General features: G+C 52.8%; 1 protein-coding gene across 2 annotated transcripts in view; it reads right to left on the bottom strand.

Annotated features, from left to right (window-relative positions):
• MYH14 (myosin heavy chain 14) overlaps positions 1-22,877 on the bottom strand; it is a 91,893-nt gene that overhangs the window by 6,751 nt on the left and 62,265 nt on the right. For both annotated transcript variants that reach the window (XM_030299282.1, XM_030299283.1), the window contains 12 exons: positions 22,586-22,798; positions 21,870-22,014; positions 21,124-21,330; positions 18,926-19,030; positions 18,681-18,833; positions 17,325-17,573; positions 11,719-11,931; positions 9,315-9,527; positions 8,277-8,438; positions 5,772-5,900; positions 5,074-5,162; positions 4,855-4,978 (listed from right to left, as the gene is read on the bottom strand). In XM_030299282.1, the coding sequence (XP_030155142.1) occupies positions 4,855-4,978; positions 5,074-5,162; positions 5,772-5,900; positions 8,277-8,438; positions 9,315-9,527; positions 11,719-11,931; positions 17,325-17,573; positions 18,681-18,833; positions 18,926-19,030; positions 21,124-21,330; positions 21,870-22,014; positions 22,586-22,798 (2,002 nt within the window). The remainder of the gene's footprint in view (positions 1-4,854; positions 4,979-5,073; positions 5,163-5,771; positions 5,901-8,276; positions 8,439-9,314; positions 9,528-11,718; positions 11,932-17,324; positions 17,574-18,680; positions 18,834-18,925; positions 19,031-21,123; positions 21,331-21,869; positions 22,015-22,585; positions 22,799-22,877) is intronic.

Below are 22,877 nucleotides of genomic sequence, written 5' to 3'. Positions count from 1 at the left end.
GTAGGTAAATTCAGGCACCTCCCAGTTAAATGAGTCGACAACTGTTAAGTGCACAGCACAGAGCCTGGTACATACTAAATACACAAGAGATGTCAGCACGTCTTTTTCCTGATTGGCGGATCAGCCAACAGCAGCGCCAGCCCCCGGTTTTAACGTTTTGGGTAGTTTTTTTGCTATTTTAATACGTCCACAAGACTATCACAAACTTGTTTCAATGCTATGAACTCTACCTCTGATTGTGAAAGAGTCTATTGCAAGGGTTATCACACTTTTGTTTGCACCAGGATCATCTGGGGAGCTTGTAAAAAAAAAAAAAAAAAAAGATGCAGACTTCAGGGTCCCACCCTCCAAAAACTCCGCTTGAGCAGATCAGGAGTGGGGTCCATGAATCTGCATTTTTAACAAACACCTCGGGCGGTTCTGATGTGGGTGATGTTCTGGGGTCATTTTAAGAACCGCCAGCTGAACAAATGGTAGCTACTACATTGAGAATTTGTAAACGCGCCCCTAATAATAGTTTCCGTTTATTTACTCAGCTCGTATTCCGAGTGAGGTCCTGCACCAGGGAGAAGGAAATGAGTCAGATCCAGTCTGATTCATGCCTTATTTCACTTTGCCCTCACGGGAACACATCAACACGGTGATTAGCATATGCTCTCTCTTTTTTGTAACTTGTCAGAAAATGAAACGGTGATGCGGAAAGTCAGAAACTGATCAAATATGCGGCTTTACGAGTTAAAGGCAAACGAGTTGGACACTTAACCGACGGAGCCACCCGGGCGCCCCCCCCCCCTTTTTATAAGTTGACTTATTTTGAGAGGGTTAGAGACAGCACGAGTGCGGGAGGGGCAGAGAGAGGGAGAGAGAATCCCAAGCAGGCTCCATGCCTCTCGCAGAGCCCAACGCAGGGTCTGAGCTCACACAACTGTGAGATCAAGACCTGAGCTGAGATCAAAGGTTGGACACTTAGCCAAATGAGCCGCCCAAGCGCCCCCAGAATGTGATCTTCTTTGGAAAACAGAGCCTTTGGAGCTGCGATGAGTTGAATTAAAATAAGGTTATGCTGGATGAGGGTGGGCCCAAAACCCAATACGACTGGCGTCCTCATGAGAAGAGGAGAGGAGTCACAGACACATACAGAAGACACGGAGGCCAGGTGAAGACGGGCGCTGACGCCAGGCGCCCTCATCATTCTCTGAGAATCTGAGCTACGTCCTTCCATTTTCTCGCAGCACAAAGTCTTGCTGTCCAAAATCTGATGACTGGCGAATTTCCTTTTCCTTGTGGATTGCTTGCTCATGTTTTCCTAGCCACCTAAAGGATTTCTGCCGCCTCTGACACACGCAAGTTTTAGTAGCATTGGTCTCAGTATCGGTCTTGATGGGTCGATGTCCTCCGGTACTCGGTGTGCTCTTCCTGGATGTCGCTTCCCGCTGTATCGTTTCAGGAAAACTTTCTCGCACTATGGTCTGAGGTTATTCGCTCTGTCTCCCTGCTTGGGTCTTCTTTGGGGACTCTCAGTACCGTACGTTGGGTCTTCTTTGCCCGTCTTCAATATTTGCAATTTTCTTGGAAATCCCTTTTTTGGCGTCTTTTAAGTTTCATTTTGATTTTTTAAATGTGTTAAATGTTTGTTTATTTATTTACTTAGAGACAGACAAAGAGAGAGAGAGAGAGAGAGAGAGAGAAAGCATGCACAGGGGACGGGCAGAGAGAGAGAGAGAGAGAGAATCTCAAGCAGGCTCCGTCCACACTGCCAGTGCAGAGCCTGACGTGGGGCTCGATCCCATGAACCGGGAGATCATGACCTGAGCCAAAATTAAGAGGCGGAGGCTTAGCCGACTGAGCCACCCAGGCGCCCTAGTTTTATTCTGATTTTTTATAAAGTTCTCCTTTTCAACAACAGCCAACGATGTGGGCTGGGGGTGTGCCTGGGTGGCTTAGTTGGTTGAGCGTCTGACTTCGGTTCAGGTCATGATCTCACAGTTCGTGGGTTCAAGCCCCACATCAGGCTCTGTGCTGACAGCTCAGAGCCTGCAGCCTGCTTCGGATTCTGTGTCTCCCCTCTCTGTTCCTCCCCTGCTCACGCTCTCTCTCTCAAAAAAAAAATAAAGATTTTTTAAAAATTAAAAAAAAAATAAATAAAGACAGAGGCCCTACTCTCGAGGTGTTTACATTCTGCTGGGGAGATGGACAGCATACAAGCAAGTAAATATATAATATAGTTTCAGGTAGTCATAAGGGAAAGGGAGGAGATCAAAGCAGAGAGAGTGGAGGGGAGTTGCGGGTGAGAGGGTGGCTGTTTCACACAGTATGGTCAGGGAAGGCTCTTACTGGGAATGAGACATGGGATGGTCTGGGGTAAGAGCTTTCTCTCAGGAAGAAGGGGGAAAGCAGGTGCAAAGGCCCTGTGGTAGGAATACACTTGGCAGAGTCAAGAAATAGTGAGGAGGCTGGTGTGGCTGGAGCAGAGTCAACCAGGGATGGAAAGGCTAGAGACCAGGTCTGAGGTAGCCAGGGACCACAGTGTGGGGCCTTGTTTGTGACTGGGCTTTCGCTACAAGTGACATCATCACCCTGGAGTATGACGGCCTCTCCTACTGGTCTAGGTGCTCCCCAAGGGCTGAAGCTGGGGTCTCGCTCTTCTCTGAATGTCCAGCGGTGTCAGGGCATGTCCCCTGAGAAGTCTCAAAATGTGTTTTTAAAAATTAATGAGGGGTGGGGTGCCTGGGTGGCGCAGTCGGTTAAACGTCCGACTTCAGCCAGGTCATGATCTCGCGGTCCTTGAGTTCGAGCCCCGCGTCAGGCTCTGGGCTGATGGCTCAGAGCCTGGAGCCTGTTTCCGATTCTGTGTCTCCCTCTCTCTCTGCCCCTCCCCCGTTCATGCTCTGTCTCTCTCTGTCCCAAAAATAAATAAACGTTGAAAAAAAAAATTAAAAAAAAAAAATTAATGAGGGGATGGGGCGCCTGGGTGGCTCAGTCGGTTAAGCATCCGGCTTCGGCTCAGGTCATGATCTCACAGTTCATGGGTTCAGGCCCCACGTCGGGCTCTGTGCTGCTAGCCGGAGCCTGAAGCCTGCTTTGGATTCTGTGTCTCCCTGTCTCTCTGCCCCTAAATCACTCACATTCTGTCTCTGTCTCTCTCAAAAATAAATAAACATTAAAAAAAAATTTTTTTTTTTTAAAGAATATCTTTAAAAAAATTAATGAGGGGCGCTCTGGTGGCTTAGTCAGTTAAGTGTCTGACTTCAGCTCAGGTCATGCGTGATCTTACAGTCTGTGGGTTCGAGCCCCGCATCGGGCTCTGTGCTGACAGCTTGGAGCCCTGGAGCCTGCTTCAGATTCCGTGTCTCCCTCTCTCTCTCTCTCTCTCCCTCTCTCTCTCTGCCCCTCCCCTGCTCGTGCTCTTTCTCTTTCAAAAATAAATAAATAGGGGAGCTCGAGGTGGGTCAGTCAGTTAAGTGTCCGACTTCGGCTCAGGTCATGATCTCACAGTCCGTGGGCTCGAGCCCCGCATCGGGCTCTGTGCTGACAGCTAGAGCCTGGAGCCTGTATCGGATTCTGTGTCTCCTTCTCTCTCTGCCCCTCCCCCACTCACACTCTGTCTCTGTCTCTCAAAAATGAACAAATGTTAAAAAAAATTAAATTAAAAATAAATAAATAAATAAATAAAGTAAATAAACATTTAAAAAATCAATGAAATAATCGGGGTGCCTGGGTGGCTCAGTCAGTTAAGCGTCCTACTCTTGATTTTAGCTCAGGTCAGGAAATCATGGTTCGTGGGACTGAGCCCTGTGCTGGGCTCTGCGCTGACAGTGCGGAGACTGCTTGAGATTCTCTCCCTCTCTCAAAATAAATAAATAAGCATTTTAAAAAAATTCACAAAGTCATGGAGACACAGGTCTCTCTTTGGAAATCCCATCCCTCCACTGTCTGCCTGGCAAACTCTTAACTTCCAGCATGACCTCTTAAGACATCTCCTCCAACAGGAAGTCTTCCCTGATAGCCCCCAGCCTCCAGGCGGGGTCAGAATTCTCTTCTAAGTCCTCACAGTGTCTTGTGCTTCCTGCATTTTCACTTGTATTTCTGTATTGGGAGAGTCTGTCCCCTCCATCAGACTAGGATGTCCTTAAGGGCAGAGATCTGGAATGAGCCATCCCCAGGTCCCCAGCATCACCCAGAATAGGACCTCAGCCTCCAGAAGCCTCAGACAGTATATATAAATAAATCTACAAATGGAAATATGCTTCTGTCTGCTTAGCTGCCTTGCTCCTACTTATGCTTTAAAACCCCAGCCAAATGTCCCTTTTTCCACATGCTTTCTTCTGATTCTTGCAGCGTTCTCTCCCTCCCTCCCTCCATCTCTCTGCTGGACTGAAGATACTTCCTTTTTTTTTTTTTTTTTTTTTTTTTTGTTTGAGAGAGAGAGAGAGAGAGACACTGCACGTGAGAGACAGAATCTTAAGAAGGCTCCATGCTCAGCGTGGAGCCCGATGTGGGGGCTCGACCCCAGACCCTGGGATCATGACCTGAGCCAAAATCAAGCGTCAGACGCTCAGCTGACTGAGCCACCCGGGCGCCCACCTCCCGGACCAAAGATACTTGTATTATCACACGTGCCACCTTACCCACGTCCACGCAGTGGATGCGACCACGTCGCAGTGCAGCGACCCACGTAAGTACTCTCGGGATCCAGCCCTTCATCGACGCCTACCCGCCTTGAGAACTCCTATTCAACTACTAAAACCCAACCCAGACATTTCCTTTTCCGTTCTGCGTCGAATGAAAGGACTGGGGATGACGCTCCCGGGTCAGTGGGGCCCCGGGGCCGTCGGGGGGACAGGGCTGTGTCACCTGCAGGAGCAGCTTGCGGTAGCGGTCGCCCAGCAGCTCTGCGTTGCTCTGTTCCTCCTCGAGTTCCTCTTCCATTTGCCCCAGGCGCCCCTCCAGCTGCCGCTTCTCCTCCAGAATGGCTGCCCTGGGGAGAACGCGAGCGGGGCGGGTAGGGGGGAGGTGAGAGGGCAGGACGCCGGGAGGAGGGCGTCCTGCCCCACAGTACTGTGGGCCACTCACTTGCTAAGGCTGCCATTGGCCACCTCGTCTGCCATCTCGTCCCGCTCCTGCTGGACCTGCCGCCGGGCACGATCTGAGGCGGCCAGTTCCTGGGAGGACAGAGAGGGGTGGAGGTCAGCATTGGGGGGGGGGGGTTGCTATCTGGGCACCGGCCTCCCTGCTCCTCACACCTCAAGGCTCCCGGACATGTTTTCCCTGCAGGTGAACATGCCATCCCTGGGCGAGCTTGGAACGAACTTCAGTGCACGGGCAGGTGCCTCCTAAAAGCTGTCTCCTGAGCCCCTGACCCTTGTCCACCTCTCCCTTCCCGTCCCCAGGCCCCTCCCCCTCAGCGCGGCCACAACCTGCTCCCCCTCCGGGTGCCCCCAGGCACCAGGCCTGACCCCCAGGTCCCTTCTTACCTCCCCTGCCCCTTTATCACCCACAGCCCTGTCCGTGTCGACCCTCTATTCTCTCTGCTTTCTCTCTTCCCCGCGTCCCCACAGTCCCAGCTCAGGCCTTGTCCTCTCTCCCCAGACTTTCTGCCTCCAATGTCCCCCCTCCACTCCATCTCCTTAATGGCACCAGCGCAGACCTGGCCGCCCGCTTTGCTCAGAACCCTCCCAGGGCTCCAGAGCTCCCCACGAGGCCTAGCCGGTTGGCTCCGCCCACCCTCACCGCCCCGCCTCCACCCCAGGCCACGCCCATCCCGGCTTCACCTCCTGCAGCCGCAGCACCTCCGCCTCCAGCGCCTTGAGGCGCTTCTCACTCTCCCGGTTCTGGGCAAAGATTTCCTCCCGCGAAGTGCGCGACTCCTCCACCTCCCGCCACAGCTCCTTCATCTGGGCCTGGGCGGAACGAAGCGAGTGAGCGGGCGCCGCCTGGTCGTGACTCATGCGGGAGCCCCTAACGTCGCCTCGGCCCTGCGGGGGCTCTTCGGTTCCCGAGAGCGAACAAAACCCTGCCGCCCGGGGCCGCCGCAGCCAGTCCCTGGCTCGCTGTGTGACCCGGGGCCAGCCCCTCCCCTGCTCTGGGGTTTCGGCAACCTCCAGTTTAAAAATGTAACAACTTAGGGGCGCCTGGGTGGCTCAGTCGGTTAAGCCTCCACTCTGGCTCAAGTCATGATCTCTCGGTTCCTGAGTTCGAGCCCCGCGTTGGGCTCCATGCTGACAGCTAGGCGCCTGGAGTCCGTTTCGTCTGTTTCAGATTCTGTGTCTCCCTCTCTCTCTGCCTCTCTGTGCCCCTCCTCCGCTCGCGCTCTGCCTCTCGCTCTCTCAAAAATAAATAAAAGTAGTACCTTAAAAATTTAAGTAAGCCCGAAATGGGTGTTGTATTTGGACTCTGCGGTGATAAGAAGGATGACACACACTTCCTGATCGCTTACCGTGGGCCAGGCCCTGTTATACGTACACACTGGCTCCCTTAATCCTACAACTCCAGCTGGTGGGGTCTCGTTTCCTGGCCGGTGTACATATGGGGCAACTGAGGCACAGAGAGGTTCAGCAACGTGCCAAGGGTGGTAAGTGGCAGAGTCGGGACTTGAACCCGGGCCATATGGCCCCAGGGTTTACACTTCCAGCCACTTTGCTACCCGACCACACCACTGAGTGAGTAAAGATGCCAGTATAAGAATTCTTTCTTCCATGGCGCTTAAAGAAAAAAAAACACAAACTAAACGTCCACCGCCATTAAAAAATAATACAAATAATAACCTACTGTGCAGAGAGGACAGTGAAGACAGCACCGGGCTTGGAACTAGCAGGACAATTACCATCGCTGTCATTAATATTATTACTTGTTGGACAATAGCAGCTTTTCACTGCAGGCTTTTTCTCTCAGGGAAGACACGGTTGGGCAGGTTTACTTTTGGGGGAGGGATCTTTCTAGCCCAGTGCTGCCCAGTGGGAAGACATACATCGTTTTACCTTGTCTAATGGTCACACTAAAAAGGCAAAAAAGAAGTAGGTAAATTAGGTTGAACACTATATTTTTACATAGCCTCACATATCTAAAATATTATTTACTTCAATTTATTTTTTATTTTTTTCAATTTATTTTTATTCTATTTATTTCAATTATTTATTTGTTTCTTATTAATTATTATTAAATTTACAAAATTTAATACATTACTAATTTCATTATTTATTTCAACTATTTATTATTTCAATTATTTTTTATTCAATTTTATTTTATTAATTTTTATTTATTTATTAATTTTTTAAATGTTTATTTATTTATTTATTTATTTATTTATTTAATTTGAGAGATAGAGAGGGAGGAAGAGAGAGAGGGGGACACAGGATCCAAAGCAGGCTCCTTGTTGACATCAGAGAGCCTGATGCCCGGCTCAAACTCACCAACTGTGATATCATGACCTGAACTGTGAGATCATGACCTGAGTCGAAGTTGGAGGCTCAACCAAATGAGCCACCCAGGCGCCCCTATTATTTCCATTCATAATCACTATAAAAATTGTGCACATATATATATATATATATCATAACATATAACATATGACATAACATATATATGCACAATAACATATATAGCATGTAATTTGGATTTCAGTCCTACCACATCTTAGATGCCCAAGCTGCATGGGGCCGGCACCCACTTTATCGGACACTTAAAAAATGGAGTTTTTAAACATTAGACTTTCCTTTTTTAGAGCAGTATTAGGTTCAGGACAACACTAGGCAGAAGGTACGGAGATTGCCCACACAGCCCCTGGCCCACACACGCACGGAATCCGGTCATCAGCCTCCCTCGCCTGAGTGGGATGTTACAACTGATGGACGTACACCAACACACCGTTGTCATTAAAAAAAAGAATGAAAAAAAGTTAAGTAATCTCTACTCCCAACGTGGGGCTCGAACTCACGACCCCAAAATCCAGAGGCGCATGTTTTACCTACCGAGCCAGCCAGGCGTCCGCCAAAAAAGAATTAAAAAAACAAAAAACAAACAAACAAAAAAAACCAAAACCAACCAGCTATGACTTTCACATTAGGGGAGGAACCCTAAGGCATTTCCATGTCAAAAATTAAATAAACTGAAGAAATTGGACCTAAACCCCAAGCATTTTAAGTAAAGGAAATAAAACATATGAAAAGCAGCAAGCGAGCCCTTGGGGCGCGGGTGCTTACAAAGATGCGGCTCGCTGGGGCCCAGGGGGCGGAGCGACAGCGGGCCCGGCTCGCAGGTGGCTTCAGCCCCACCCCTACCTGCATCTTGCGAAGCTGCTTCACCGCGTCCTCCTTGCCCTGCGCGGCGGCCGCGTTCTGGGCTTTCAAGTCCTCCAGCTCGACCTCCAGCTTTTTCCGGGCGGCCACGGCCTGGGTGCGCTGCTTGCGCTCCTCGTCCCGCTCCACCTCGGCATCCCTCAGCTGCGGGGAGGCCGGAAGGGGCAGGCTCAGGGGACAGGAGGCCCGGGCTCCCTCTCCGTGCTGGTGACACGGATGTCCACCTGCCGGCCGCTGCCCAGGCCTCCAGCGCCATTCCCCCTGCCCTCTGCCTCTCTACAGCCCAGACGGATCCCTCCTCTCCGTCCCCAGGGCCCCAGCTCTGGGCTCATCCCCTCCCCCAGCAACCCCGCCCCCCACCCCTTGCCCCAGCTCTGCTCCCATCTCTCCCCTCCAGCCCAACCGGCCCACCTCTAGAGGGTCCTTCTACCCTCGGAGTTGACCCGCAACTCCCACCCCTCCCACGCAACCCCCCACCCCTGACCCCTCCCCCACTCCCACCCCCCACCCCTGGCTCTTCACGCAGCATGAGCCGGCTACAGACCACCGGAAATCCCTTGATGGGTTGAGTCCTGAATGAACGGGCGCAGACCACAGGAAGAGGGGATGAGTAAATGAATGAGGGAGGAAGGTCGTGGGTGAAGGGGTGTAGCAGGTCCGTGAGTACATGGGCAGGCTCAGGGAGGGGGGGTGCTGGGGAGAGGAAGTTGCCGGAAATGGAGCAGTCTGGCAGATGGTGGAGAGGAGGTGGATTGGTGGGGAGGCTGTGTGTGGGTGGGGGGCCTGTGCAGACGGGGTGGTAGGTGGCTGGGTGAATGGTTTGGGGGTTGACGTCCCATCGGGTATATCCGTCCGTCACTGGGACATATGTGTGGGTTGGTGGGTTATTGTGGGTGAACGCGCTGGGGAGCAGGAGGGTCCCGGGAAGAATGACCGAGCGACAGGTAGCTGAGTGTGACTTTCGGCCCCTCTTGCCTGCGGGCACCAGGCAGCCTCCAGCCCCAGCCTGACCGCTTGTACCTGCTTGGCCAGCTGCCGCCGCCTCTCCTCGCCAACCTCGTCACGGCCCTGCAGGTCACGTTCGTGCTGGGCCTTGAGAGCCTGCACGGTCACTTCCAGGCGCAGCTTGGCGTCCTCGGCCGCCGTCAGTTCATCCTCCAGCTCCGTCACCTGCGTTCGCAGGTCGCTGACTGTCTGTTCTGCCGCCCGGCGGGCTCGCTCCATCTCATGCACCTGGTGGGGACGGGAGGGTGAGCTCTGGGCACCTGCGGCACTAGGGAGGGGGAGGCCAGGACCCTAGATCTAGCCCAGGGCAGAGTGAGGGAAGCTTCGAGGGACAAGGGGGAAAACAGCGGGTCCACGTGCACTTCTCAGTTTGCTCGTTCACTCACCATCTCCCTGACACCTAGCTCACGATGTGCCTCAATCTGAATCGTCCTAAAACATTTCACGAATAACCTGATTGCAAGCTGTGTTATCTGAAGCCCGTGAGAGTCCAGTTCAAGTGTGTGTTAGGTCGGCTCTCACTCACAGTGGGTTATTTCCTCATGGGTTTTGTGATTTTGCATCGTGAGCTCACTTCACTCGGGCTTCGTCTTCGGGGATCCTGTGCGGTCATGGGTTGAAGGCACGTAGCTCCGGAGGGAAGTGTTCATTTGTGCCAGACTCCCAGGAGAGCACCACCCGGTCTACTGAGATGTTTTTCTCAGCTTGGGCGGGGTGGGGGGGAGGGGTGTGTGTGTGTGGGGGGGGGGTGGTGAGGTCCCCAGAGCTTCTGGTGAGTTGTAAATTCAAATCCCAAACACCCTGTGAGGGCAGATCCGGGCTTATGAATTCTCAGATCCTCCCCCACTCCCACCCCCGCCCCATCCCTCTCTTTTAACTGTCACCGCCTCAGAGAAGCGTCCCTTGACCTGTCAGGGCCTGTTATCCACACTCCTGGCCCCGAGCCCTTCCTCGACTCAGCCTTAGTCACAACGGTCATTTAACATGAGCTGATGTGTCTTTTTGTGCAACGCTCGCCCCCACACTGGACTGTGAACTCCACAGGACAGGGACAATATCTGCATGTCCCCACTGCCCAATGACCCGCTTGGAACTTCTCATCAGTGACCGGGTCTCCTTCCTTGGAAGAGGCCAGCTGGTTTCCCCTCCTACCAGGCACCTGCCAATCAGCTTTGCTTGCTGGAAGGAATTAAACTTTCTCCTGTCAACACCCTATTTCCCACAAAGTAGGCATCTGGAGGCGCCACAAATAACTTGACAGTTTTCCGGAAGTAGAGACCTTAGTAGTTCCACTAGGAGCTGGAGTTTTGGCTCTAGTCTCCCTGGGTCTACAGGCCAAGGGTAGGTCGCGGGGTGAGGGGTTCTCCCCAGGCCTGGCGGTTCTCTCCAGATCATCCCTGGAGCGTGTGGAGAAGACAAAGCCTTTATCTGATGTGCCCGCGAGAGGACGTTGTTTGGCAATAAGGAAGGACGTCGGGAGCGTCTGGGTCCAGCCTCACTGAAGTGCTTATTCTGTCCGGTGCCTCCCATCAGCAGTCATGGTGGCTGGTGTCCCTGGACCTGGCCTTGCGGCCACTCCATAAAAATATTTATTTATGTATTTAATTTTAAAAAAATATTTACTTGGTTTATTTTTTCAGGGAGAGAGCATGAGTGGGAGAGGGGCGGGGGGCGGGGAGCAGAGGATCTGAAGCGCGTTCTGCGCTGACGGCAGACAGCCCCATGCGGGGCTTGAACTCGCGATCCGTGAGATCACGCCCTGAGCCGAAGTCGGACACTCAACGGACTGAGCCACCCAGGTGCCCGTCGGTGAATACATTTACTGGGCAAACTTAAGGAAGGATGGGGTGAGGGTCGTGGCGGAGTTTTCGGAAGGCTGGGACACTGGCTGGGTGAGCGGGGACTGGGGGACAGGCGTAGGGGACTCCTCACTGGCCTGTGAGCCAGGGAGGAAGACAGAGGCCTGGGGAGGGTGGGGAGCCTGTATGTGCTCAGTGGGGGGCAGGGTGGCTTCCTTACTTCCTGCGTGTATGTACCAACACAGGTGTCTGGTGGAAGATTCCCCTCACACTCTGTGTATTTTTTGTGGGGCGGGGGGGGGGGGGGGGGGGGCGGAGAGAGAGCACAAGTGAGCGAGGGGCAGGAGCTCACCCGATATGGGACTCGAACTCACAAACTGTGAGATCAGGCCCTGAGCCACCCGGGCGCCCTCAGCGTGTGTTCCGTGAGCACCTGTTTGGCGACTGGCTCTCCTCCCACTCTGTGCGCGGCATGAACACGTGACTCTGACGGTTGGGTCTCCCCACGTCCCACGTGTGAGAGCACACACGTGTGTGTGCGGCTCCCAACGTGAGGTGTGCGTGCGCCGCCCACGTGCGTGTCTGGGGGAGCGGGCCCCCCTGGCTCCCCCCCAACTCACGTTCTTGCCAACGTCATCCTTGCTGCTCAGCAGGGCCTCCATCTCCGCCCGCAGGGCCCGGTTCTGCCGCTCCAGCTCCTCCCGCGCCTCCTGCTCCTCCTCCAGGGCCCGGGTCAGGGACAGGGTCCGAGCCTCGCGCTCCCGGCCCTCCGCCTCGACCCGCTCACGCTCCTCCACCGCCCGCAGTACGGCCGCCTTCTCCTCTGCCAGGAGCTTCCGGGTGGAGGGAGATGGGGTGGAGGAAACAGATTAGCTGAAAGGAGCGTACAAGCGGACGGGGAGGAGGGAGCAGCCAGGGCCAGAGAGACAGAGACAGACGGACAGACAGAGGCAGAGACACAAGAGGGAGGTAGAGGGATTAAAGTTGCAGCTGTGCCCAGCTCCTGAGTGGATCAAACTGAGGAGCCCCTCACTCTAGAAACCCACCAGACGAAAGGGTGTTTCTTCCTCCTGGGGTGGTCGTAACAGAGAGCAGGTAGGTCATTTTTTACAATGTACTTCAGCCTTTGCTGTTTTTTGTTTTGTTTTGTTTTAAGACACAGAAATTAGCAACAAGAAAAATCGCAAGATCTGCCAAAAGGGAAGAGAACAGGGCTCAGAGTCAAGAGAAAAATCAGTCTGTGGAAACAGACCAACGGATGACCTCCACCCTGGGATGATCACACGAGGACTTTAACTACATTTAGTAAATGTCAGGACCGGATGGACACAGTGTGTAAAGTCCCACAGCTTTTTCAGGAGGGATTTGAAAGTAAAACAGACCCAATTAGAAGGGCCAGGACTGAAAAACATCATATCTGAAATCAGCGAGTCATTGGAGGAAACTAAGAGCAGACTGGACACATCAGAAGAACCAGTAAACTTGAAAACAGGTCGATCTAGGGGCACCTGGGTGGCTCAGCTGGTTAAGCATCTGACCTTGGCTCAGGTCACGATCTCATGGCCAGTGAGTTCGAGCCCCGAATCAGGCTCTCTGCTGTCAGCACAGAGCCCACTTCAGATCATCTGTCCCCCCCGCCCCCCGCCCCTTCCCTGCTCTTTCTTTCTCTCACTCTCAAAAATAAATAAGCATTAAAAAAAAAAAAAAAAAAAAACAGGTTAATAGAAATGACCTTGATAGAGAAAAAAAGAAAAAGCAAAAAAGATCATAAACAAATCAACCGGGCTTTAATGACCTGTGTGGGAGCATCAAGCAGTCGACTGCACTGGTATTTTGAGTCCCGCAGGAAGAGGAAGAAAAAGGAAAGGAAGAAGTAAAACTGTCTTCATTCATAGAAAATACGGTCACCAATGTAGAAAACCCAATGGAACCTATAAAAAAAAACTACTCTCACTCATATGTGAGTTCAGCGAATAAATTATAGGATTGCAAGATCAATATATCAAAATCTATTGTATTTCTATACACTGGCAATCAGAAACTGAAATAAAAATGGAACCACTGAAAATAGCATCAACAATACAAAATGCTTGGAAATAAATCCGACAAAAGATGTAAAAGATGAACACAGGAAACTAAAAACATTCCTGAAGGAAAGGAAACCTAAACAAATGGACACATGGACCACGTTCCTGGGCCAGAAAACTCAGCGTTATTAGGATGTCAGTTCTTCCCAGATCCATCTATAGATTGAACGCACTCCCAAACCAGGAGGATTTTTCTTCTGTGTGTAGAAACTGACACACAGATTCTAAAATACATGTGGAAATGTGAAGGACCTAGAAGAAATAAAACAACTCTGAAAAAGAAGAAAAGATTGGAAGGGCGCCTGGGTGGCTCAGTCAGTTAAGTGTCTGAATTAGTCTCAGGTCATGATCTTGCGGTTCGTGAGTTCGAGCCCCAAGTCAGGCTGTATGCTGACAGCTCGGAGCCTGGAGCCTGCTTCAGATTCTGGGTGTGTGTGTCTCTCTCTGTCCCTCCCCCAATTACGCTCTGTCTCTGACTCTGTCTCTCTCAAAAATAAATAAACATTAACAAAATTTTTTTAAAAAACAGAGAGCTGACACTACCTGATTTTTTTTTTTTAATTTTTTTTTTTTCAACGTTTATTTATTTTTGGGACAGAGAGAGACAGAGCATGAACGGGGGAGGAGCAGAGAGAGAGGGAGACACAGAATCGGAAACAGGCTCTAGGCTCTGAGCCATCAGCCCAGAGCCCGACGCGGGGCTCGAACTCACAAACCTCGAGATCGTGACCTGGCTGAAGTCGGACGCTTAACCGACTGCGCCACCCAGGTGCCCCCCTGATTTTTAATATATACATAAAAACAAGTCAGTAAAGAGAGCCTTTTCAGGGGGCGCCTGGGTGGCTCAGTCGGTTGAGCGTCTGACTTTGGCTCAGCTCACGATCTCACAGCTCATGAGTTCGAGCCCCACGTCGGGCTCTGTGCTGACAGCTCGGAGCCTGGAGCCTGCTTCGGATTCTGTGTCTCCCTCTCTCTCTGCCCCTAACCCACTTGCATTCTGTCTCTGTCTCTCTCAAAAATAAATAGACATTTTAAAAAAATGTTTTTTTAAAAAAGCCTTTTCATCAAATAATGCTCGAACAATTTGATAGCCATGTATAAAAAATTAGTCTGGAGCCATGACAGCACCATATAAACAAATTAACTCAATCTGGATCAGAGACCTACATATAAAACCAAAAAGGAGAAAACCTCTGGAATAAAATACAGGAAACCTCTGTGACCTTGGGTCATGCAATATTTCCTCAGACACAATATTAAAAAGCATGGTCCACAAAATGACAAGTTAATAGATTGGACTTCATCAAAATTCCAAACGGTTGCTCTCTGAAAAACTCTTTGAAAGCAAAAAGATAAGCCACAGACTGGATGAAAATAGTTGCAAAACAATATATCTGGTAAAGAACTTGGATTCGCCATACATAAAGAACTTTCACAATTCAATAAGAAAGGAAACAATGCCCCCCCAAAACAAAAGAAACAACCCAACAAAAAAAAATGGGCAAAAGATTCGAACAGACACTTCACCAAAGAGTTTGCATGCCAAAAACACACATGAAAGATATCCAATGTTGGTGCTCATTAGGGAATCATGAATTCACACCCCTACATCCTATTAGAAAGATTAAGGGTTTTTTTAAAAATATTATTATTTTATTTTTATTTTTCAGAGAGGGTGTGACCAGTGGAGAGGGGCAGAGGGGCAGAGGGAGAGAAAGAAAATCTTAAGCAGGCTTCACAGTGCAGAGCCCAGTGTGGGGCTCAATCCCATGACCCCAAGATCATGACCCGAGCTGAAATCAAGAGTCGGACTGAGCCACCCAGGCACTCCAAGAAAGACTAAGGTTTTATTCGTAACAGTCAAAAGCTAGAAACATCTTAAATGTTCATCAATAGGTTAATGGTTTTCAAAATGTGGTTTATGCAGGAATAATACTCAGCAGTAAAAAAAAAAAAAAAAAAAAGGAAAAATTATTATTAAAAAAAATTGGGGGGGGGGGGGGCCTGGGTGGCTCAGTCAGTTAAACATTTGACTCTTGGTTTCATTTCAGATCATGATCTCATGACCCGTAAGCTGGAGCGCCGCATCAGGCTCTGGGCTAGCAGCACGGAGCCTGCTTGAGATTCTCTGTCTCCCTTTCTCTCTGCCCCTCCCCTGCCTGTTCTCTCTCTCTGTCTCTGTCTCTCTCTCAAAAATAAATAAACATTTAAGAAAATCTTTTAAAAATGTTTTTAAATTAATAATCTCTATGCCCAACGTGGGGCTTGAACTCTCCACCCGGAGATCAAGAGTCACATGCTCCACCAACTGAGCCAGCCAGGTACCCTGAGGAATGAAATATTAATCCATGCCAAAACATGGACAAATCTCAAAATAATTCTGAGTGAAAGAAGCCAATCAAAAAAAAAAAAAAAGATTTATATGAAAAGATTTTATATAAAATTCTAGGAGAAACAAGAAAATAGACCCTGCATAATCAATGGTACAGTATTTTTTTTTTAACGTTTTATTTATTTTTGAAAGAGAGAGAGTGTGTGAGCAGGGGAGGGACACAGAGAGACACACACAGAATCTGAAGCAGGCTCCAGGTTCTGAGCTGTCAGCACAGAGCTGGATGCAGGGCTCGAACTCACGAACGGGGAGATCATGACCTGAGCCAAAGTCAGACGCTTAAGTGACTGAGCCACCCAGGCGCCCCTCAATGGTAAAGTATTAAGCAGTCAAAAATAGATGCATTTGGAGTCTGAGAAGAAGAGCAAAGAGACAGAATGGGGCAGAAAAATATATAGAAGAAATATATAGAAGAAATAACGGCCGAAAATTCCACATTTCACAAAAACACAAACCCACAGCCAAAGCTGAATAAATACAAAAGCCCACAGCCGGATATATCATAGCCAAACTAAGAATCAAAGATAAAGAGAAGAAAATTAAACCAGCTAGAAAAACATCATATTCCCTACAAAGACACAGGATTAAAAAAAAAAAAAAAAATTGCTAACTTTTCATCTGAAACAATGGAAGCCACAGATAATGGAATGACCTCTTCAGAGTGCTGAAAGAATAAACCGTTTACCTTGAATTCAAGAGCCCGTGAAATAAATATCTTGCGAAAACGAAGTTTTGTAAAAGAATGAAGCACATGTTCTAGATGAAGCACAGAGAGGTGGGGCAATTTGCAGAAGCTACACAGCCAGAAGGGGCCGAGCTGGGATGGGAACCTCAGGGCTGTCCGACCTTAATGCCCCGGGCTTCTGTGATTTTCATTTCACTCTCAGAGTGCCAGATGCTTGATATGATACCCAGCTAGATGGGCAAACTGAGGCCAAAATGGGGGTACACAGGGAGTCAGGAGGAGAAGCAAGATGGGTTATTTTATTTATTCCTCGTACGTACCCTCCGGTGCACCTTCAGGATATCCTGGCGAATAAAAGTGGGTACTACCAACAATTATTGTGGGACAAGAGACATAACTCTGGATGGATGGGAGTCCTATTTTCCAGAGATTTAGAAGAAAGAAGCATCCTGGGGCGCCTGGGTGGCTCAGTCGGTTGAGCCTCGGACCTCGCCTCAGGTCATGATCTCGCAATTCAGGAGTTCAAGCCCCAAGTGGGGTTCTGTGCTGACAGCTCGGAGCCTGGGGCTTGCTGGGGATTCTGTGTCTCCCTATCTCTGCCCCGCCTCCCCCCCAGCCTTGCTCGTGCAGTCTCTCTCAAAAATAAATAAACGTTTTTTTTTTAATTAAAAAAAAAAAAGAAGAGGGGCGCCTGGGTGGCGCAGTCGGTTAAGCGTCCGACTTCAGCCAGGTCACGATCTCGCACTCCGTGAGTTAGAGCCCCGCGTCAGGCTCTGGGCTGATGGCTCGGAGCCTGGAGCCTGTTTCTGATTCTGTGTCTCCCTCTCTCTCTGCCCCTCCCCCGTTCATGCTCTGTCTCTCTGTCCCAAAAATAAATAAACGTTGAAAAAAAAAAAAATTAAAAAAAAAAAAAAAGAAGAAGCATCCTGCCCGAGCACCCCCCCCCCCCGAGTTCACAGCTGAGCTGTGACAGCCCGTATTCCCAGTTCCACGCAATGACCGTGACCGTGGAAGCGTGAAAGAGCATCCCGACTCCCCACCGGGCAACCTGCGGCGCCCCACCTGGTCGAACTTGCGCTGCTTCTTCTCCAGCGTGCTCACGAGCTGCCGCTGTTGTTCCAGGTCCACGGTGGCGTCGTCCAGCTCCTGCTGCAGCCGGCGACGGCCCCGCTCCAGCCGCTCCGCCGCCTCCGTCTTTTCCGCCAGGCGCTGGGTCAGGGCCTCGGCCTCGCGCGCCGCCCGCCGCCGCGCCTCCTCGCCGGCCTCCAGCGCGCCCGCTTCCTCCTCCTGGCGGCGCCGCCACTCCGAGAGCTGCGGGGAGGGGGAGGGTGAGGGGGGGGAGAGGAGGAGTGGGTGACAGTCATGGCTGCCACCGAGGTAGTGCCCCATTCCCCGGACGAGGAGACTGAGGCCTGAAGAGGGAAAAGACTCGCCGCCCTGGGCTCTTCTGCCTCGGAGGAGGGTTGAGGTGGTGAGTTCTGTGAACCTCAGCTTCTCTGGGGCATTAAAATTACTCCCACGGGGACCCAGAAGATGAATCAGACTTGGATTCTGCCCTGGGGAACCCCCACTCTGATGGGGGAGACTGAGCGTCAGGGTCAGGCTGGTGGAGGCTACGGTAGAACAGGCATGGGAGTCCACAGGAGGCATTTAGAATTTGCTTAGAACATTCCAGAGAGACTTCCTGGAGGCGGGGGCATCTGAGATGGGTCCCGAAGTATGCAGAGGAGTCTGCCAGTTGAAGAAGGATAGTTACAGGCACGCATTCATCACTCATTCATTCAACGGGCCTGTCTCCAGGCCTCCCATACGTCAGGTTCCCACATGTTGGCCTATGCTGAAGAGCAAGGTCGAATTCCCATAGGGTCCCCCTTTCAAGGAGCGCGCGGCCTGGTAGGGGAACCCATGGGCAGAGAAAGTCGCAGCCGGAGGTGACTGGAATGGGGACGAGGAGGAAAAAGGGCACGGGAGCTCCGAGTGGGGGCGGTGAGGGACTTCCCGCCACAGGAGAGGCTGCCGTTAAGCCCTGAAGAGTGAAAAGGGTTTGTCGTGTGAGATGGGGAAGGAGGTGAGACGTGAACCCGGCAAATGCGGGGCTGCGGGGCGCGGGCTGTATCCCAGGGGCGCTGTCATCAGGGCAGAAGCAGGGGGCAGCTCTGTGGCAGAAAGACCGCGTGGAGGATGTGCCGGAAGGGGAGAAACTGGAGGCGGGGAGGCCTGCAGGGAGGCTCAGATGAGGATCCAGGTGTCAGAGGACGAGGCCCGAGCAGGGCCAGGGCTGTGCGGACACAGAGCAGGGGTGAGACGGAGTCGGATGGGCTCGGACCGACACTTTGAGGGCTGCGGGAGGGTCAGGGACGAGGAGGGGGGCCGCCGGGGGTGTGGCGGCCCCCCCAGGTCTCCTCCAGGACTGCTCACCTGGGCCTGGGCGGTCTGCAGCTCCCGGCCCGCCCGCTCCCTGGCGACGGCTTCCTCGTCCAGCTGCTCCCGCAGCCCCGCCACCTCGGCCTCCAGGCCTCGCACCCGGGACCCCAAGGCCAGCTTCGCCCTGGTCTCCTCTTGCAGCAGCTCCTGCACACGGAGGGCAGAGCGGAGGTCAGGTGAGGGCGGCGGTGGGGAGGCGTGGGGGGCTGGGCGTGGGGGCGGGGGGGGGGCTGGCTCACCTGGGCATCGTGAAGCTGGGCCTCCGTGCTGCTCAGCTCCTTGCTCAGCCGGATGGCTCTGGACTCGGCCTCACTCAGGGCCCCAGACACGTTCTCCAGTTCAGCCTGCGGGGAAGGGGCACCTTCCAGTGGCGGCTTCCAGCCGGTGGCCCCTGCCGCTCCTCCCCCTCACATCCCTGCCACCCTGGGCTGGCGGGGACGTCACGTGGGGCAGCTGCTGTGGAAAACAGCCTGGCGGCTCCTCAAACGGTTACACGACAATTCCACTCCTAGGCATGTGCCCACGAGAACGGGAAACGTAGATCTCTGCAAAACCGCGTAGGGAATGTTCTGGGCGGCACCGTTCGCCGTGGCCCGAAACGTGGACACTACCCAAATGTCCACTGGCTGAGGCACAGGGGAACGAAATGGAGCGTCTCCGTACGATGGAAGGAACGAAGTACAAAGGAACAAAGCGCTGATAACGCGCTACGGCACGGGTGAACCTTGAGAGCATTACGCTGGGTGAAAGACGCCAGACCCCAAAGGACAAACATCGTATGATTCCACCGATACGAAACGCCCAGGGCAGGGAATTTAAAGAGACAGAAAGGGGAATAGGGTTGTGTTTGGCGGCGGGGGGGAGGGGGGGAGGGGAGGTGGGGGGAACTGGGGGATGGTAGCTGCAGAATATAGTATTCCTTTTGGAGGGTGATGAAAAACCTGGCTGGCTCAGTCGGTGGAGCACGCGACTCGATCTTGGGGTTGTGAGTTCAAGTCCCACGCTGGGTGTAGAGATTACTTAAAAAAATATTCGGGGGGCGCCTGGGTGGCTCAGTCGGTTGAGCGTCCGACTTCGGCTCAGGTCACGATCTCGCGGTCCGTGAGTTCGAGCCCCGCGTCGGGCTCTGGGCTGACGGCTCAGAGCCTGGAGCCTGTTTCCGATTCTGTGTCTCCCTCTCCCTCTGCCCCTCCCCCATTCATGCTCTGTCTCTCTCTGTCTCAAAAATAAATAAAACGTCAAAAAAAATTAAAAAAAAATATTTGGGGTGCCTGGGTGGCTCAGATTGTGTTATGGCCAATGGAATACAAGCAGAGTGATGGATGCACATTTTGTCACTTCCTCTCTTTCCCGCTTCCTAAGCAGGATCCCAGATGTGCCCATAACCCAGATCCGACTCTGAAGACGACAATGCTCTCAGGGGTCATCAAATCGACAAACTAAGGAACCGGGATCTGGGCTGACCTCGTGGAGCATAGTATCCTGCTGGCCTCCACTGCCTGCCCTGAGTCTCCTTCTCGAGAGGGAAAGACACATGCCTTTTATTTAAGCTGATGGATTCCGGGATGCCTTTGTGATAGCAGCTTAATTTTTTACCCTAACCCCAACGCACTACTTTTAATTTGGACACTAAAAACTGTAATGATGTTTTCCCCTGGAGGAGTTGGACAATTACAATTCGCTCTTCCCTTCGTTCTTTGCTTCTTTGTATAGTCTTAGTACCGCAAAAGTATCGGTCATTTAGTTAAAACGCATAGTAAGATTAAAATTTAAAAGTCCGCATTTCTTGGGGCGCCTGAGTGGCTCCGCCGGTTGAGTGTCCGACTTCAGCTCAGGTCGTGATCTCGCAGTTCATGGGTTCGAGCCCCGCGTCCATCGGGCTCTCTGCTGACAGCTCGGAGCCTGGAGCCTGTTTCAGATTCTGCGTCTCCCTCTCTCTCTTTCCCTCCCCCGTTTGTGCTCCGTCTCTCTCTCTCTCTCAAAAATAAGTAAACATTTTTTAAAAGGGCTGCATTTCTTTGAACGGTCACAGTGTGATATTGTCCCCACACAGTTCCACGCGTTCACACGGAGCTTTTCTAATCAGAATACGGATTGTTTACTTCTTCTAGGAGGGTGGGAGTCATGGTAGGGTTAAGAGGTACAGGCTCAGGCATGCCTGGGTTTGACTTTAGGCTCTGGGGGGGTCTTGGACAATCAGCTTCACCTCCCCGGGCCTCGGTTTCCTTGTGTGTAAAATGGGAACCATATTAGCACTTCCTTCAAAGGAGAAGTCGGGAAGATTTGGTGAAATACACAGGATATTCGGTACAGAGTATTTGCTCACCAAACACTAGCTGCTCATGCGTGACTGTGTTGGAGGAGTTGGAAGGGACGACAGGGCTGCCGTGGAGCAAACCGAAGCCCAGAGAGGCGGCCCGGCTGCCCCGCTCCTCACCTGGGCTCGCTGCAGCTTCTCTGTAGCCTCTGCTCGCGCCCGCTCCCCGTCGCCGGCCCGGCCCTGCACCTCCTGCAGCTGGGACTCCAGGCGGCGCCTCCGCTGCTCGCCCTCCTGACGCGAGGTCTGTAGGCTGCTCAGCTCCGCCCGTAGCTCAGACACCTCGGCCTCCAGGGCCATCCGGGTCTTCTCCCACGTACCTTTGCTCTGGCAAGGGAGAGAGACCGGCCAAGATTTATGCTTCCTCCCTCCACCGGGCAAACTCCTGCTTCAGGGTCTTGGCGCTGGCTGATCCCTCTGCCTGGAACGCCTCACTGGTCCTTAAATCCCCAGACACCTTCCTGCCCCGGGGCCTTTGCACTGGCTGTCCCGGCGGCCTGGAACATGCTTCCCTGTGGCGCCGGATGGCTCACCCCCCACCTCCCTCGGTTTTCCACTCAGACGTATGTTTCCCCCAGTACATATCATGAATGTGTCGATATTGTTCAGTCTTTGCCTCTCCCGCTAACATGTGAGCTCCACCACAGAGAACACTGGGGTCCCCACTACCCCCACTACCCACTACGGGGTCCCCAGGACCACCCCCAGAACATGGTATTTGCTCCACGTTTGCCGAATGAAAGGAAACAAGAGCAAAATGGACACACGAGGAAACACGAGCCGGCCTAGAACCAGGAAGCCCCTCCTCTGCTCCTGGCTCCCCCTCCCCCAGCCCCTCAGAAGCCCCCTTTCCTGTCCCAACCCACCCTCCGGGCCTGTTCCAGCTGTTCGGCCAGCTCTCCCAGGGCCTGGCCGTGGCGCTGTCTCAGCTCCTGCACCGCCACTTCGTGAACACGCGTCTCCTCCTCCAGAGCCTTCTTCAACTCCGTCACCTCCTGCTCCCTCTTGGACCTTGCATTGAAGGAGGCGAACAGGGAACAGCATTTCAGAAGAGAGGCAGGGCCTTTGGGGGAGTCCTCTTGACAGCTGGGTGTGCCTCCTTTGATTGTTTCCCTTCAAGGAGGAGGACCTCACTCTACATTCCCTAAGGGGTCTGGGCGGGAACCGTGGGAGGAGTGTGGCTTTGAGGGCGAACTCCTGCGCATCCTTCAAAACCCTACCCAAAAGGCCCTTTCTCAAAGGAAGTCTGCCTGGACTTCCTCCACAGACACGGTGTAGGGGCTTTCTCTTTCCACCCACAATGCCTGTGCTGCTCCCTTAGAGCACACTTTGTTCTCGATTGGGTCCCTTTGCCAGAATCTGCCGGGCAGTTCCTGGCAAACCCCTGTGTCTGACTCATCTCCTTCCCCCAGCTTGGCCCAGACTAGGGGCAGAGCTGATGTTCCATAATCAACTGGTGAATGGCTAAACCTTTGCGTCCACGAAGGGCTCGCGCCCCAAGTCCTTCTCCCCACCGCCCCTCGCCCCGCCCCTGCCCCTCAGAGACCCCGGCTGTGCCACCCGCAGGGCGGTCCGGCCTCACCGGAGCTCCTGCTGCGCGTTGGTGGAGTCCAGCGTGTCCTCCAGCTCGCTCCGTAGCGCCTCCAGCTCCTCGCCCAGGTCCCTGCGCTGCTTCTCTGCCTTGGCCCTGGCCGCCCGCTCGGTCTCCAGGTCCTCCTGGGCCTCGGCCAGCCCTGCTTGCGCCTCCCGCAGGGATTTGAGCAGCTGGGCCCGGGCCCCGCCTTCCTCCTCCGCCCTGGGGGTGGACAGGGGCCACGGAGTTGGTACGGGGACAGGCAGAGGGCAGGGATGATTTCTGGGGGCGGGGAGGCTTG

Source organism: Lynx canadensis, chromosome E2 (assembly GCF_007474595.2).
Source record: "Lynx canadensis isolate LIC74 chromosome E2, mLynCan4.pri.v2, whole genome shotgun sequence".
In the NCBI taxonomy this organism is placed as follows: domain Eukaryota; kingdom Metazoa; phylum Chordata; class Mammalia; order Carnivora; family Felidae; genus Lynx; species Lynx canadensis.
The sequence above is the reverse complement of the archived record's forward strand: the minus strand, read 5'-3'. Positions and strand labels throughout refer to the sequence as shown.